Source organism: Sorex fumeus, unplaced genomic scaffold (genome assembly GCF_029834395.1).
Source record: "Sorex fumeus unplaced genomic scaffold, SorFum_2.1 ptg000098l, whole genome shotgun sequence".
NCBI lineage: Eukaryota > Metazoa > Chordata > Mammalia > Eulipotyphla > Soricidae > Sorex > Sorex fumeus.
Window position 1 is genome coordinate 6819489 of NW_026606155.1, and position 17743 is coordinate 6837231.

General features: G+C 46.1%; 1 protein-coding gene across 9 annotated transcripts in view; it reads right to left on the bottom strand.

Moving 5' to 3' along the window:
- The window catches only part of ZC3H14 (zinc finger CCCH-type containing 14), a 58201-nt gene extending 41860 nt beyond the window's left edge, over positions 1–16341 (bottom strand). For 4 of the 9 annotated variants that reach the window (XM_056133715.1, XM_056133709.1, XM_056133711.1 and 1 more), the window contains exons 1-6: positions 16172–16341; positions 15827–15869; positions 6737–6851; positions 2943–2983; positions 1684–1879; positions 415–844 (exon numbers count right to left, since the gene is read on the bottom strand). In XM_056133715.1, coding sequence (XP_055989690.1) covers positions 415–844; positions 1684–1879; positions 2943–2983; positions 6737–6851; positions 15827–15869; positions 16172–16207 — 861 coding nt within the window. In that variant the 5' untranslated portion in view covers positions 16208–16341. Of the gene's footprint in view, positions 1–414; positions 848–1683; positions 1880–2942; positions 2984–6736; positions 6852–15826; positions 15870–16171 lie in introns of all 9 variants that reach the window. The other 5 variants (XM_056133713.1, XM_056133708.1, XM_056133710.1 and 2 more) reach the window with 2 other exon arrangements.
- Between the last annotated feature and the right edge of the window lie 1402 nt (positions 16342–17743).

The window sequence follows — 17743 nt, forward strand, 5'->3', positions numbered from 1 at the left end:
GCAATAGCACAGCGGGTAGGGTGTTTGCCGTGCACGCAGCCAACCCCGGGTTCGATTCCCAGCATCCCATATGGTCCCCCGAGCACCGCCAGGAGTAATTCCTAAGTGCATGAGCCAGGAATAACCCCTGTGCATCGCTGGGTGTGACCCAAAAAGAAAAAAAAAATACCTGGTACCACAGCAGTCCCCAAGCAATACCAAGAGTGATCCCTGAGGAAGCCAGGAATAAACCCTGAGTAACACTGGGTATAGTCCAAATTTAAAAAGAAAAAAAAAATAAAGCAAAAAACAAAAACACTAATTTTAGTTGGGGGTATAGCTCACCAGAGAGTGATTGCATACGTGAGGCCTTGAGTTCAAATCACAGGACCACAAAAAGTAAATAAAACTTACTAATTTAAAGCACATACAAACCTCAATATTCATTTTTTCTGAGTTGTTTCTGAAAAAGGGACTGTAAGTCTCTTCTAAGCTGTTAAGCACTTCTGGTTCACATAAACGTCCTGTTTCATATACCCGGCTGTTCTGTACATCAAGTTGCTTGGCAGCATGAATACTGTTCTGCTGCTGTTGAAATTGAAATCTATTTAAATGAGTACTACTATCTGCATTTCGACTTGCAGGTGGTCGATAAATTTCAATAGAAGGACGAGAAGAACTGTATGTAAGTGTCACTGTAGGTTTTTTCTGAGATAAGGGATTCTCTTGTACAAAATTGAGGTCTTCATCAATGAGATCATCTGGTTCTGGCTTAATATCAATGACATCTTCAGAGGGTGCTGGTTCCCTCAGAGGTTTCACGGTTGACATTAGCCGGGTTGCAGCTCCATCATCATAACTCTGTCTATTTGAAACAACACACAAATTATATCAAGATTAAGAGTACTGGGGCCCAAGTGACAGTACAGTGGGTAGAGCACTTGATTTGCACACAGTCAACAAGGGTTCAATTCCCAGCATCACATGTGGTTCCCCCCACCAAGCCTGCCAGAATTAAGTTCTGAGCACTGCCAGAGATGGCCCCCACCAAAAAAAAGTACTTAGTATAACAGGTAGGTATTTGCTTGCCTTACATGTGGCCACCCTGGGTTTGATACTTGGCACCACATATGGTATACCCCAAGCACCTCCAGGAGTAATCTCTGAACTGAGTAAGGAGTAAGCACTGAGCACCTCCAAGTGTGAACCAAAACAAAATAAGAAGTCCACCAGGAATGTGACTCTCTGTGATGAAGTGTTTCCCTCATAAGTGTGACACAATTTCTGATGTCACACTGAGCACCATCAGGAGCAACTCACAAGCACCAGGCCTGAGGTAGGCCTAGGCACAGCAAGCTGTGACCCCTCCCCAAGACAATAAAAAGAAAGATATAGTTCAGGTTCAGCACACACACTGCATATAAGAGGCCTACGTGAATCCCCGGCATCTCAAAGTACTGCAAGCACTGCCACAACCCCCCAGCACAAAGCTAGAAGCAAACCCTGAGCCCCACCAACTCTGGCCCAAAATCCATGCCCCATAAGAAAAAGAAAGAAAAATGCTCAACCTCACTTCAATTCTTCCAAAGTCTGCAGAATACAGCAAATTAAAGATATAAAAACTAAATATCTCTCTCTCAATCTCTCTCTCTCTCACACACACACACAAACACAACACTCATTTACACAGGCATTATTTTATACCTGACATTAGTGGTTTTCTGCTCCTGTGAACTTGCAGAAACTCTGGAATCTCTTTTTTCAGATCTAGAGCTAGAAACTGCAAGGGGTGGCACTGTAGCTTCGTGCCTTCTCTCATCTCCTCGACTGAAAGTGCTCTTATTTGAAGGCACATTACTATCAAAGATGTTGGTGTCAGAAGACTTTAAACTAGAGGGATCTAGAAAGCAAATAGAGAACTTTTAAGCTGTTTTTACTACCTAAAACCTTCTTTTATGTTTAAACTATCACCAATTTAAAAGCAACACATGTACTACCAACGCATTTTAAAAGGTTAACTATTACCCCACACATAGTAATACATAAGGTGAATAAATTACTGTATTACTAATACTGCATTTCTAAATAATTTTAAGCATATGAATACTGAAACATCCTTTCATACACATCTAAATTTTCTTAAGATATGAGGCCAGAGATAGCACAGTAAGGTGCCTGCCATGCACACAGCCAACCCTGACTTGATCTCCAACAACACATACGATCCTACAAACTCTGCTAGGAATGATCCCTGAGCAGACCCAGGAGTAAGCCCTGAGCACAGTCAGATGTGGCCCAATGGCACCCCCACCACCACCCCCAAAAAAGATGTAATCACCCTTCTCTTGTTTAATGTACTGATCTTAATAGGTAAATTCATTTAAAGCGCAAATTGTTTTCAAAGTTGTTTTCTTCCCAAGACAAAACAAAAATTAGAGTAAGAGAGAGACCTGAACAAGCTCAAGCACATGCTTTGCATACAAGAGGCCTGGATTTGATCCCCAGCATCACATCGTCCCCCATTCCAACCCAAGCATCATTAGTAATAATCTTGAGCATTGCCAGATGTGGACCAAAATCAAAATAGTCAGAGAGTAGTACAGCAAGTAAAGCATTTGTCTTGCACACAGACAACCCACTCAATCTCCGGCAACCTATATGGTCCCCAAGTACACCAGGAGTGATTCCTGAATACAGAGCCAGGAGTAAGCCCTGAGCACTCCCAGGTGTGGTCCAAACGCAAAAAAAAAAAAAAAAAAAAAAAAACAAACCTTAGAAACCTCTGTCTTTATAGTACAGCAGGTAAGGCGCTTGTTTGCAAGGGACACAGCTTACCTGGGGTTAGCACCACCAGGAGTAACCCCTAAGCATTACAGAGTGTGCCCCCCTTACCCCCCAAAAAATTGGAAAGAAAACAACCATAAGTTATATTAAATTCCCAAACTATCCAGATTTTATCTTACCAGTTGTAACAGAGCGAAGTTTATCTAATACACCATGAAGCCTAAAAGAAAAAAAAGTTTTTAATAAAGAAAAATTTTATTTCAGCTGCCATTCTAAATGTGATGACACTCCAAATTATTCTTCAGATATATACTGACAAAATGTACTTAATGCCTAAGAGGTATTGAGTTTCACGTTATTATTAAACCATTCAATAAGTACAATTTATATTTATTCTATCATATAGTTTCTGAGACAACTAATTTCTAAAAAGTGTAAAACTGATCATCTCAAAATGTACTATCACTTCATTGTACTACTATTGTCAAAACTAATGCTATAAGGATACACAGACTACAACCTTGCTTATAATATAACCTATCTTAGTTTATGTACAAAATAAATTTGCCTCATAGTTCTTCCAAGAGGCCATGCCTCCTAAAAAAACAGAAAATCATGACATTTTACTCAAAACCCAGTCACAGGACCAGGAATGTAGCTCAGTGATAAAGAGTACCTGCCTTGCACATGATACCCTGCTGAGCTCAAGAACAGAGAGTAGAGCAGGGAAAGGGGGAGGGAAAATAAAAGGGGAGAGGGGTGCAAAAAAAAAAAGCCAAGAAAAGAATTTTAAAAGCTGGAGAGACAGTAAAGGAGGTAAGGCATATTGGTGGCTATATTGGTTTCATCCATGACACCAGTCTCCTGAGTACTGCCAGGTACCGCCCTGGAGATCCTCTAAAGCTGCTGGGTAGCATCACAGGGCGTAGAACAGTACAACTTTCAGTCTTTCCACTGAATAACCAGTCAGGTTGGACAAGAATTGCCTGTGACAACCCTGGCTCTCCCACCACCAATAGGAAATTAAAAGCCAGTCAATTGCCATTCCCCAAGGATAATTATTACAGAACTCCAAAGAAACAGAATAGTTTGGGCTGGTGTCAAGTAATACTTTGGAAAAGAAATATGATACAACACAGACACCATCACTTGCATCATTTAAATTCAAATTCAACTAGCCGTCTGTATAAGAAATTTTTCAAAATAATCCATCAAGTTTCCAATGCAATGATTTCAGAGAAAGTCAGGTCATAAAAGAACGTGGAACAGGGGGCCGGAGTGATACTACACTGGGTAGGGTGTTTGCCTTGCATGCGGCCAACCAGAGTTCTATCCCCAGCATCCCATATGCATCCCAGCACGCTGAGCACTGCTGCCACAAGTACTTCCTGAGTGCAGAGCCAGGAGCAACCCCTGAGCATCGCTGTGTGTGATGCCCTCCCCCCAGAAAAAGTGGACCGGGCAGAAGACAGGACTACAACGGAATGGAGCACAGCACTGTATGCAGGAGACCTAGGATCAATCCCTGGCTTTCAAGAACTCTGTAAGGACTAGTTACTGAGCAATGCTGGGTATGGCCCAAAACCCAAAACAAGTTTGATGGGGGGGTTAGGCCATACCCAACTGTGCTCAGGGCTTACTCCTGGCTCTGCACTCAGGTATCACTCCTGGCGGTGCTTGGGGAACCATATGGTGTGCTGGGGATTAAACCCAGGTCGGCCATATGCAAGACAAAAACCCTACTGTACAATCACTCCAGCCCTAAAAGTTCATTTGATTTTTAGAACACATCTGGTAGTGCTTAGGGCTTACTCCTTGCTCTGTACCCAGTGATAACTCCTTGTGATGCCTGGAGACCGTAGTGGTGGCAAGGATCAAGCCTGGGTTAGCCAGGTGCAAAACAAGTACATGACAATCCACTGTACTACTCTCAGATCCCCAAAAATTTTTAAATAAAGGGGTCACAGAGATAGCAAACAAGCTGAGCACATGTTTTGCCTGCAAAAGGCCCCAGTTTGATCCCTGGCACTGCATAGTCCCCTAAGCAGTGCAGGGAGTGACCTCCAACACAGTGCCAGTTGTAATTAAATAAGTAAGAAAGAGATGACATTTCATAAGAGAGGTCAGGCTCACTCCCTGAAATCACGTGGTTCCCTAAGCATTATAACAATGGAGCTGAGGAGGCCCAATCCTATTGGATGTGGTCTAAAGAAAGAAAATTAGGATTGGGACAATCATATAATGGGTAAGAGCAATTACCCGGGCTCAATCCCCAGTATCCCATAAAGTACCCCAAGCCTGCCATGACTGATCCCTGAGCAGAGCACCAGGAGTAAGCCCTGAGAACACCAGATGTAACCCCAAAACTAAATGGAGGCTGGAAAGATAATACAAAAGCACATGTGCTTTGAAAAAGAATATAGAAAATTATATTTATTTCTACTTAATTTCTACTTGCCTTTGTTTGGGGAGGTGGGGGTCACACTGGTGGTGTCCAGGGGTCTTGCAGTAGTACCAGGGATCAACCCAGACTTCCCACATGCAAAGCATGCCTTGCATGTGTTTCTTAGCCTGCTCTTTCTCTTGCTTCCATGACCCCCAGCCTCTTCCCCCAAAGTGGCCTATTTTTGTTTTGTTTTTAATATGCAGGGAATCTGTCTCCCAAACAGTGCAGAGGCTGCCCAGGGTAACCCCACCCCCAGTAATTTTTGACCAAGTGAACAGAGTACTAGGACACAGGCTCTAAATTGTCAGGACCCCGACCCCCTAGCAGTGTTCAGGGGAACACACGATGCTGGGGTTCAAATCAAGGTCAGCAGCATGCAAGGCACATAAATACCTTAACCCCTAGACTCTCTCCAGCCCCAATGCTGCCAATTTAAAAATACCAAGCCTTTAAAAAGTTCTACACTTTTACAACTGCTAAGCAATCTTAACCATAATAACCTAGCTGCTCCTAAGCTTTAAGTCAACAGAGAAAGCAATTTAGAACATCAATCTAGTCCAAAATATACCTAAAGGTGCCATATAATAATAGAGGTTAAAGTAGTTTCCTTGCACACAGGCTACCCCAGTTCGATCCCTAGCACCAAACTGCCCATCCAAGCACTGAGCTGGAAATAGTCCCAAGCAGTGTTGGGTTTGGCCCAAAGCACCCTACCCAAAAATTATTTTTTAAAAATCTGTGATTGGGGCTGAAGCAATAGCACAGCGGGTAGGGTGTTTGCCTTGCACGCGGTTGACCCGGGTTCGATTCCCAGCATCCCATATGGTCCCCTGAGCACCACCAGGAGTAATTCCTGAGTGCAGAGCCAGAAGTAATCCCTGTGCATAGCCGGGTGTGACCCAAAAAGCAAAATAAAAATTTCTGTGATTGGTTTTCGTTAGAGAAAGGAATAGATGAGGGGAAAAAAAAAAAACTAACTGATTTTAGAGAAAGGATTAGATGCAAAAGTTTACAAGGTTTTCAAAAGAAATTCAACAATAGTTAATATGCTAAAGAACTATTATGGGCTGAGCACGGTTACATGCATATTACATATGTTAGTAGATTTAATCCTCACAACAATTCTACATAGGTGACTTTCTCTTTCCAATGTACAGATGAAGAAAAAAGTCAAGAAGCAGATTCAGGATGCACTCTTGGCAGTATAGTTCCAGAAGGTGTATTCTCTCATCCACAACTGCCTCTCCACAATGATCCTGACTCATTTGTCAAGACCTTTTTTCAGGACTGGAGAGATGGTCTGGGATGGGTAAGGCACTTGCCTTACATGCAGTGGCAGCGGCCGTGAACCTGGTTCAAATCCCCAGGATTGCATATGGTCCCCTGAATACTGCCGGAGATCACGTCTAAGCCAGGACAGCCCCAGAACACTGTTGAATATGGCCCATCCACCACATTTTTTCAGAAGAAATGCCTATTCTGACATCTCAAATTTTGGGCTGAAAGTTAAAATATTCAGAAACATACCATACGGTGAATCGAATGGTGTTGTTCCCTAGAAACAGGGATAGGTCCTCTGTCATTTGGTCCTGACTTTTCTTGTTGGCTACCATCACCATAATGTAATCAGGAAGTTCTTCATCTAGTTAAAAAGGAAAAGTATACAAAAAAATTTTTAGGTTTTACCCAATACTTTCCTTTGCTTAGAAATCACTTACTTGAAAAATCTCAGTTCTACTGGAATTATGCCAAACAAGTTTCTTCTCTCTTCGTTCCAAAGGATAAAGGATAAAAATTATGAATAGGGGCCGAGAAATAGGACAGCAGGTAGGGCACTTGCTTTGCGCAGTCAACCCAGGTTCAATCTCCAGTACCCCATATGGTCCCCTGAGCCCACCAGGAGTTATCAATGAGTGCAGAGCCAGAAGTAAGCCCCGAACACTGCCAAGTACAGCCCCAAAACAAAAAATTTGCTTTATAAAAAATAATAATTAGAAATAACTGCCCAATTGTTATTAAATATTTTGAATTATAATACTAAACTTGGGAGAGTCTTGGGTTTTTTAAAGTTCACTAATTCAGAGATGCTTCCACATTTTAAAAAAAAAAGTTCTCAAGTATAGTAACTTTCAATTAGTTTGTGTTTATATTTCTAAATAATTATTTCTCAAGCACACCTTTATGCTTGATAAAAGAGATTATAACTGCTTAGTTTAGCAAAACTGCAACACCATCAATTAAACTTAGGGCCACAATTAAAGTCTACATTATTTAAAACTTCTAACAAGATTAATTTTAAGTTGGGAAGATAACTCAGATGAAATGTATGCTTTGTTTTTTACAGGTGCTGAGGGGTAAGGGGGGAACGAACAGTGGTAGTCAGGGCTTACCCCTGTTTCAACACTCAGTAATTACTCTGGCAATGCTGGGGGACCACAGGGGTTGCCAGGGACCAAACCCAGGTCAGTGGCATGCAAGGCAAGCACCGTACCCACTGTATTATTTGCTCATCCCAGGAATTTAAACCTTGCATGGAAACCCCAGGTTCAATCCCTGATATAGCATGGTCACCCCAATGGGAACAACCCCCAAGGATGGAAACAGGAGTAGCCACTGAGCCAGATGTACCCCCAAAATACAAAAAATTAAGATGTATGACGTAGCACTGTAGCACTGTCCTCCCATTGTTCATCGATTTGCTCGAGCAGGCCCAGTAACGTCTCCATCATGAGACTTGCTGTTACTGTGTTTAGCATATTGAATGTGTCATGGGTAGCTTTCCAGGCTTTGCTGTGCGGGCGAAATACTCTCAGTAGCTTGCAGGGCTCTCCGAGAGGGGCGGAGGAATCGAACCCAGCTCGGTCGGCCGGCTGCATACAAGGCAAACGTCCTACCGCTGTGCTATCGCTCCAGCCCAAAATGTATGACATATACTTTTATTTTTTGAAGCTGATACGGGAACCCAGCACATATTCAAAACATTTCCTACCACTGTGTTATAGCTGTGATCCTTATTCACCTTTATTTCAAATACAATGTAAAGGTGACCTCTGTTTACTAAATCAACATGAGGAAGGGAGGAGAGCTGGGAATCAGGCTCTGCGAGACCACTAGGGAACAACAAATGTGAAGCCCATGTTCTCAAGATACTTTGCCAGGACTTTCTGCCTGCAGCTCCACCACTCCATGTGAAGCTGCGGCTGCCTACTCCTGAACTGCAGACAGATCCCCTCCCTACTTGGGGTGGCCTATGCGGTTGCATACAGATCTACTCAACAAATCATACAATGCTTCTAGGCATTTGGTGAGGATGGGCAATCTCCAGCCTAATCCCTCAGCATCTTCCAGGTGATCTAACTATGAAGACACCAGAAAACCGATGAGGAAAACACATTAGTAGCCCAACAAGCTCATTAAGCGAAAACAGTATGACTGAAAACTGACTGAAGACTCCACCAACCAATTCAGTAAATGGCCAATGTCTTTATTGACCCCAAGATGAAGATATTTCATGAGCTCAAAGAAACAATGTCACAGGTAGTCAGCAAAGCACAAGAAAGTATGAGCTGAAGTTAAGAAAACTATAATTAGAAATGAAGAGCATGCTAGGTAACTCAACAGAGGAGCCACAGATAAAAGTGGGTAAGGTGCTTGCCTTGCACACAGCAGACCCCGGTTTGAACCCCAACATGGTCCCTTTAGCGCCACCAGGAGTGATTCCTGAGTGCAGAACCAAGACCTAATTCTGAGCACCACCAGGTGTGATCCAAAAACCAAAATAAAGCAAACCCAATAGAAGGCGCCAGAGTGATAGTATAGCAGGTAGGACACTTGTATTGCTGATTCAATCCTTGGCATCCCACATGGAACCATCTCACCTGAGCTGCACCAGGAGTTATCCCTGTGCCAGAAGCCTGCCCTGAGCACTGCTGGGTGTGGCCCCAAAACAAAAGAACTCATAGAAGCTCAACAGTAGATTAGCATCAACTGAGCAAAAGATCAAAGAGCTCCAAGGTGAGGAGAAGGAAACCACTGGGAAAGAGAAGAAATTATAAAATAAGTTTGAAAAAAAAAGGTACAGCATAAAAATAGACGTAGGCGGGGGGGAGGTGGGAGGGAAACTGAAAATAATGGTGATGGGAAACATATACTGGTGAAGGGACAGGTGTTGGAACATTATAGGACTGAAACCCAATCATGAACAACTTTGTGAATGTGTATCTCACTATGATTCAATTTAAAAAAAAAAAAATTGAGGCACTGGAGCAATAGCACAGCGGGTAGGGCATTTGCCTTGCACGAGGCCAACCCGTGTTTGATTCCCAGCCTCCTATATGGTCCCCTGAGCACCAACAGAGGTAATTCCTGAGTGCACAGCCAGGAGCAATCCCTGTGCATCGCCACATGTAACCCAAAAAAAAATTTTGAGGGGCCGAAGAAATAGTATATTACAGCGGGTAGGGTGTTTGCCTTGCATACAGACAATCCGAGTTCCATTCCCACCATCCCATATGGTCCCCCAACCACCACCAGGAGTAATTCCAGAGTCCAGAGCCAGGAGTAACCATTGAGCATTACTGGATGTGACCCAAAAAGCAAAAAGAAAAAAGAAAAAAAAAAAAAAGAGTACAGAATATCAGACCTACTGAGTGAGCTCAGACAGCAGACAGAACAATATAAGAATCATAGGAGTCCCTGAAGAAATGGAAGGCAGCTGTAATGAAGAAACAGTAGTTAATTCAAAATTTTCCCACAATTGAGGAATACAGGCACCAAAGTCTAATTGGCCTGAAGGATCCCCGCAAAAACCCCATAAGGAAAACTTTCAGAAACTAATATTAAATTCAAAATGAAGTAAAACAAAGTGATGGACTATTGAAAGCAGCAGGATGGAAAAAAAGGAGCTTACAAAGATCTTAAAAGATGTACATACAGGGGCTGGAGCAATAGCACAGCGGGTGGGGCGTTTGCCTTGCATGCGGCCTACCCAGGTTCGATTCCCAGCATCCCATATGGTCTCCCAAGCACCACCAGGAGTGATTCTTTTTTTTTTTTTGCTTTTTGGGTCACACCTGGCGATGCACAGGGGTACTCCTGGCTCTGCACTCAGGAGTTACTCCTAGCGGTGCTGAGGGGACCATATGGGATGCTGGAAATCGAACCGGGGTCAGCCGCGTGGAAGGCAAACGCCCTACCTGCTGTGCTATCTCTCCAGCCCCAAGGAGTAATTCTTGAGTTCAAAGCCAGGAGTAACCCCTGAGCATTAGCGGGTATGACCCAAAAAGAAAAAAAAAAAAAGATGTACATACAGTAGCACTGTAGCACTGTCCCTCCCACTGTTCGTCAATTTGCTGGAGCGGGCACCAGTAACGTCTCCCTCATGAGACCTGTTACTGTTTTTGGCATACTGAATACGCCAGGTAGCTTGCCAGGCTCTGCTGTGCAGGCGGGTTACTCTTGGTTGCTTGCCCAGCTCTCCAAGAGGGATGGAGGAATCGAACCCAGGTCGGCCTGCAAGGCAAACACTCTGCCCTGTGCATACAGTAGATCAAAAAAAGACTGTAAATCAGAAGAGTACATAAGGATATAGTAAAAAGCTCAAAGTAATGAAAACCTCACCAAGATATTCTATCCATTCAGATTTAAAGAAGGGATACAAAGTTTCGTTTTACATGATAGGGGCTGGGGGATTCACAGCCTGGAAACCAGTTTTTCAATAAGTATTGACAGAGCTTCTTTTTAAGATAGGACAAACTTCCTAACATGTGATGCAAGGTGCATATGTTAATTGACTTTACTCCTTTCTGATAATTCCATTTGCGATTCCTTGAAGTTTTGTAATATGAAATAAATTTGTTATATGCCAGCCAAGGGGTTGGGAAGTGATGGGATGGGAAGGAACCGGAACAATGGTGGAGGGAAGGGAACAATGGTGTCAGGATCAGTGCTGGAACACTGTATGTAAGAAATTGTAATGAACAATTTTGTTAACCATGGTGCCTTAAGAAAAATATGGAGGCTGGAGCGATAGCATGCCTTGCAACCTGGGATCAAACCTGGGTTTGATACTTAGCATTCCATATGGCCCCCTGTGCACTGCCAGGAGTAATTCCTGAGTGCAGAGCCAGGAGTAACCCGAGTACTACCAGGTGAGACCTAAAAAGGCAAATTAAATAAACTTAATAATCTTTTTAAAAAGAAACTTTGGGCTGGAGAGATAATACAGAAGGTAGGGAGCTTGCCTTACATGCCATCGACCCTAGTTCCATCCCCAAGATCCCATGATTTCCCCCAGGCCACCAGTAATGACTCCTGAGTGCAGAGCCAGGAGTCACCCCTGAACAATGCTGGGTATGGCCCAAAAATCAAAATCAATCCCCCCCCCAAAAGCAAGGTCCCAGAAGATCCCAGTTCTTAAGGGTCTTAAATGTGCTCCCTGACCAGCTCTACTTGACCCATTCAGGACCCCTTTGATGTGGCCAAGCAGTGGAGAGCATTTTGTGGGGAGCTTTTAGGTCACCAGCTGTGCTGAGTTTTTCCTGGCTCTACATTCAGGAATCACTCCTGGCAGTGCTGGGGGCATTGGGAGGGAGCATATGGAATGCTGGGTCAGCTATGTGCAAGACAAATGTCCTAGCTGCTGTACCATCATTCTGGGTCCCGTTGAGAGCATCTATTAAGATAGATTCTATCCCAGGCACACTTTCTTTTTTTAAAAAAAAAAAAAAGTAATTAAAGGGGAGTTGGGGGTGATGGGAAGGAACCTGGGGACAGTGGTACTGGGAAATGTACATTGGTAGAGGGATGGGTTGTTGGAACTCTGTGCAAGTGAAACCTAAACACGAAGAGCTTTGTGAGGATCTATCTCACAGTGATTCAACTAAAAAAAAAAAATTAAAAAGTGAAATCTGCCATCCCCATTCTCGCACTGTGTTCTGGAATAAATTAGACTATATATGAAAATACTTTATAAATTATAAAATGCATACTTTCACTAATTATTTTTACACTGGACTACAGTAACTTGTAACCAAGGCTTTATCGGTGTAGTTTTATTTGGCAGGGGCTATGCCTGGAGTGGGGGTTAAGTGGTGTTTCCTCCCAGCATTATACTGGTGGGTCACTCTAGCTGTGCTTCAGTGACTATCCAGTACCTTTAGGTGCAACCAACATGCTTTCATACTTCTGTGAACTAGAATTCAAGTTCTGGTGCAAAGAGGCTCAAAGGGCCGGGCACATGCTTCACGTGCAGGAGCCCTGGGTTCAACCTCTGGCACCATATGGTTCAAAGAACCACCAATGACTCCCGAAAGCACAAAATTCTAAAAAAAGGTTTTTCCATGGAATTAGATTTTGTTCCAAAACAAGTTCCTGGCACACAACTGGCATTCAAATGTTGAATGAATAAAGGAGGCTCAAGCCTATTTCACTTTTAATCTCTGAGGCTCAAGTTTTACATCTCTTAAATTTTCTAACAATCCTGACAATTATGAAATGTGGCCAACATGTGGTAAATAAGCAATTCTCGAACCAGAATGAATTCTTTTACACTCTTCAACGTTACTGAAAATTCCTAGAAATTCTTATTTATGTGTATTGCCATTTACCATATTAGATACTAAAACTGAATTTTGAAATATCAATTTATGGGGCTGGAAAGGTTAAAGTGCTTGCCTTGTAATGTGGTCAATGAACTTGATCCCTGGTCCCCTGAGCACCAGTACCTTTGAACTAACTCCCCGATCCAATTAAAAAAAAAAAATTTAGAACCAGGAAGATAGTTACAAAGAATAGAACATGCTTTACATGTGGGAGAGTCAGATTCAATCCCAGAGCAGAGAAGTCCAGAGCACAGCCAAGTGTAAAAACAAAGACAAAAATACCAATTTTTAATTCAGTTAAAATGTTACACGATTTACATTGACAGAATTTATAGTAAAAATTTTAAACCAAAAATACCTATGAAAAAACAATGAATAAGGGGCTGGAGAGATAGCACAGCGGGTAGGGCGTCTGCCTTGCATGCAGCCGACCCGGGTTCGATTCCCAGCATCCCATATGGTCCCCTGAGCACCACCAGGAGTAACTCCTGAGTGCTGAGCCAGGAGTAACCCCTGTGCATCGCCGGGTGTGACCCCCCCCCAAAAAAGGCAAAAAAACAAAAGAATAAGTGTTTAATATCCAATCAAAAGAGTAAAGATAGTTGGTGTGAGGGAGAACGTGAAAGGGCTAAAGTGCATGCTTTGCATGTAAGACTCCTGGGTTCAATACCTATACCCAAATGATCCTCTTTTACATCACCAGAGGAGCACCTCAGAGTGAGGTCCAAAAACAGTAGCTTGCAAGAAGTCAAAACCTGTTCTATTTCTGTTAAGGCACCACAGATGTACCCCTAAACACCACCAGGAGTAACCAGGACCATAGCCAGGTGTGGCACAAAACCAAAATGGTAACATCATGCATTGGTCTTTAAAGAAATACTGGCTGAGTTTGCAGCATGCTGATACATTTCACTATACATCATAGTAGAACCACCTTAATATCACTTTAATTGCAGGAGAAATTCAAAGTTATTTGTAAAGTGTCAAGATTATGAAGGTACACAGAAAATTTCCAAAATTCTGAAGTCAAATGGATGGTACAGTGGGGGTTTGCGTTGCATGGGGCTGAGCCAGGTTCAACCCGGGCCCCCCTGTAAGGTCACCCAACCCACATCAGGAGTAATTACTGAGTGCAGAGCCAGGAGTAACCTCCACGTGCCACCAGGTGTGACCCGAAAGACCAAAAATATATAAATAAATTACAAAATTTTCATTTTTGCTTAAACGTTGAACTTCGGACCAATAATTTAACTCTGGATTTAACCCCTCTTGTATGTGTATTCCACTCTGACCGCTCCCACCCCAGCACCACTAGGTCAAATCAAGCCCAAACTCCCCCAGCCCCCATAGCAATAAACTTTGTTACATTTTTGTCAATTTGTCAATACAATTAATTCATCCATTCATACTTTCCTTCCTCCCTTTTGAGAAAATGTCTGCCAAATACCCAACACACCCGCTTTTACAGAATCTAAGAGTGGCCAGTGAAAATGTCAAGCATCTGGGGCTGGAGCAATAGCACAGCGGGTAGGGCATTCGCCTTGCACGAGGCGGAGCCGGTTCGATTCCCAGCATCCCATATGGTCCCCTGAGCACTGCCAGTGGTAATTCCTGAGTACAGAGTCAGAAGTAACCCCTGTGCATTGCCAGGTGTGACTCCCCCCCCCCCCCCAAATATCAAGCATCTGTCCACATTTCTCTGCAAGCAGACCTGCCTGGAGAAAGAAGACCCTGGGCCCGAGGGCACCTGGACCCACTGTCATTAGTGGCAGTTAGGTACCAGTCGCAAGAGGTGCCAGCCCTGGGGACATGCTCAGCGCCTTCAAGCCCTAAGATCTGCCTCAGTAAGCAAGCACACGCAGAGCCTCAGTTTCCTTAGTCTGGGAAACTGGGGTTTTTATCCCCACTCCTAGTGTTCCCCTGGGTTGTCCCTGCTGTTCCTCCCACCCTTCCCCAGCCCCAGACTTGCCACCCACCATGCAAGCCTTGAGGCCCAAAATAAAGGGCTTATCCATCGCTGACCCCCCCCACCCCCAGCTATTAAAATATAAAAGGTTTTTCACCTTTCCCAGGCTTCCTGCTAGGGAAGGCCCATGCCCCACCTGCGCTGCGCTGCACTGCCCAGCCCTGCCCTGCCCTTCCTTCCTCAGACCAAGTCTCTACTGAATTCTGACCCGAGACCGGGGGTCCCGGGCGTGCTCCAACATCACGTCCGAACTGAGTGCGGTGCCCGGGCCCAGAAGTCAAACACTCAACACCTAAATCCTAAGAGAATCCAGGGGGGAAAAGGAGGCCGCACTGCAATAAAGGGGACACGTTAAGGGAAAAAGAGGGAACCCGGAGGGCGAGGGAAAGGAAGGGGGAGGGGAAGGGGGGACGGGGAAGGGGGACAGGGAGGGGGGGGAGGGGAAGGGGGAGGGGCGGTGCAAAAATCTCACCGACCCAAGGACTGGAGTTTGCAAACAGCCCGGAAAAAGCTGGAACTTGTCATTCGTAAATAATTCTGCAACAAAGATGCTAAAGAAAGAATTGATTTGGGGGGGTGGAGGGGGGAAGGATGACAGACACAAAACCTTATTTGAGGGGGGAAAAAAAAAAGCCACAAAAGACTCCAGGGAGGGCGCCGAGAAAAACCCAAAGGCCCAGAAGCGCTGGCAGGAAAACCCCAGGTGGACACAGACAGCCGCCGCCGCGGTGGCGGGGGACAGGGATGGGGATGGGGACAGGGACCAGGAGGGACTTGGGGGGCGGGGGGCGGGGCGGGGAAGGGGTCGAGGGAGCGCAGCGAGCTTCAAGTTAGCAGGCAGGATGGAGGATGGGAAGGGGGAAAAGGAGGGTCTGCACCCACATCCAAACTGAGAAACTGAGGTAGGAAAGCACGCCGTTTCTTATCCAACCCGACATCCACAGACCAGAAGAAGAAAATAAATAAATAAAGACGACCCCCCCCAAGAAAAAAAATAGATAAAATTTGGAAAGAAATAATAAGAACAAAAAAAAAAAAAAGCAAACTTACCCACGTAAGCTCCTAATTCCTGCAATTTCCCCTTAATGGCACTCTGAGGAGGGGAGGGAGAGAGAAAGCGCGCGGGTGAGCGACGCGGCCCCCCGCCAAGGCCGGGTGGGGGCGGGGCGGGGAGGCGCCCCCTCCCCCTCCAGCCCCGGCCCCGCCGCGTCCCCCCGCGCCCCCCGGGGGTCCCGCAGCCGCAGCGACGCCCCGCGGAGGAAGCCGTGAGGGGCCGGCCCCGCGGCCCTGTCCGGAACGCCCAGCGGCCAATGCAGGCCGCGGCGTCCGGACCGGGCCGGGCCGGGCCCCGCTCCGCTGCCCGCCCGCCCGCCCGCCGCCCCGGCCGGGCCTCACCCGGATCTTGCGGCTGATCTCGGTGCCGATCTCCATGGTTGCGCGGCGGGCGACGGACTCGGAGAGTGCGCGGCGCTCGGCGGCGGCGGCTCCGGCGCCGGCTTCGTCTCCACAGCCACCAGCCGCCGCCACTCAGGCCGCGCGAGCTGCGTAACCCGCCCCCAGCGGCCGGCGCGCCGGCGCTTGCGCCTGCGCCTGCGCCTGCGCCTGCGCCCGCGCCTGCGCGCTGCGGCTACCGCGCCGCCCGCGCTCTGGCGACCTCTGCTGGCCGCCGGGAGAGAGGCGGGTGGGCGCGCTTCTCGCCACATCACTCCCCCTCCTCTGCTCCCCCCCTCCCCGCCCTAGCTCTCATTGTTCTATTCATTTTTTTTTCTTTTTTCTTTTTTTTTTTGGCTTTGTGTGTTACACCCGGTGATGTCATGAATGTGGCTCTGCACTCAGGAATTACCCCTGAGTTGCGGAGCTGGGGAGGTGGAGGGAGAGGATGGGGCGAGGGGAGGACCATATGGGATGCCGTGGATCGAACCCAGGTGGGCCGCGTGCAAGATAGACGCCCTAGCCGCTGTACTACAGCTCTTGCCTTCCTTTCAAGTGTTCTTTTCTTCTTCGCGTTCCCCCCAACACACACACACACACACACACACACACACACACACACACACACATACACACACACACATTCGTTTGAGTCGCCCCTTGGGAAAATGAAGGCCTGTCCGGACAAACTCCGCGGGAAGCTTCCTGGAGCTCTGGCGTGAGGTCTGAGTTGGAAGTGAGCCTTCGCTTACCGCGAAATACCCCGAACCCGGATTCTGTTTATGGGTCACACCTGGCCGTGCACAGGATTGAACCCCCGATTGGCTGCGTGCAAAGCGAGCGCCTGACCGGGTGTATTGTTTCTCCCCTCCTTATATTTAGCGGGTTCGGGCTAGGACCACACCCGGTGGTGCTTACGGGGGCAACCCTGTGTGGTGTGTTGGATCAAACCGGGAGGTGCCACTTGCAAGGCAAGGGCCATGCCCCCTGGACTGTCTTGACTCAGATATTTACACCCTTGGGTCCGGCTCAGGTGTCCTACCTGCAAAATAGACTGACTCGTTAGATGCTTTTTAATTACACTTGGAGGAGAAGCGGAATATTCAGAGAAACAGAATCGATTCATCAGAGTCCTTTGACGCCGCAACTAATCCATGCTTCAGGCCAGACTGGTTCTTGTATTCTCTTTCTCTCTCTCTCTCTCTCTCTCTCTCTCTCTCTCTCTCTCTCTCTCTCTCTCTCTCATCCCACCCCCCCTCTCTCTCTCCCTTCTACCCTCCCTCCCTTCCTCCCTCTTCCTCTCCCTCCCTGCCTCTCTCCCCCTCCCACCCCCCCTTCTACCCCCCTCCCTTCCTCTCTCTCTCTCTCCCTCTTCCTCTCCCCCTCTTTCCCTCTTTGGAGAATTAATTATCCACACTTCAGTTGCTACCTCTGGGGTGTTAATAACCACATTTTCAACAGAGCTGTGTTCTCACCTAAACTTTACCACCCAGTTGGCAAGTCTAGAATCCAGGAAAATAGCTTAAAGTGGCGGAG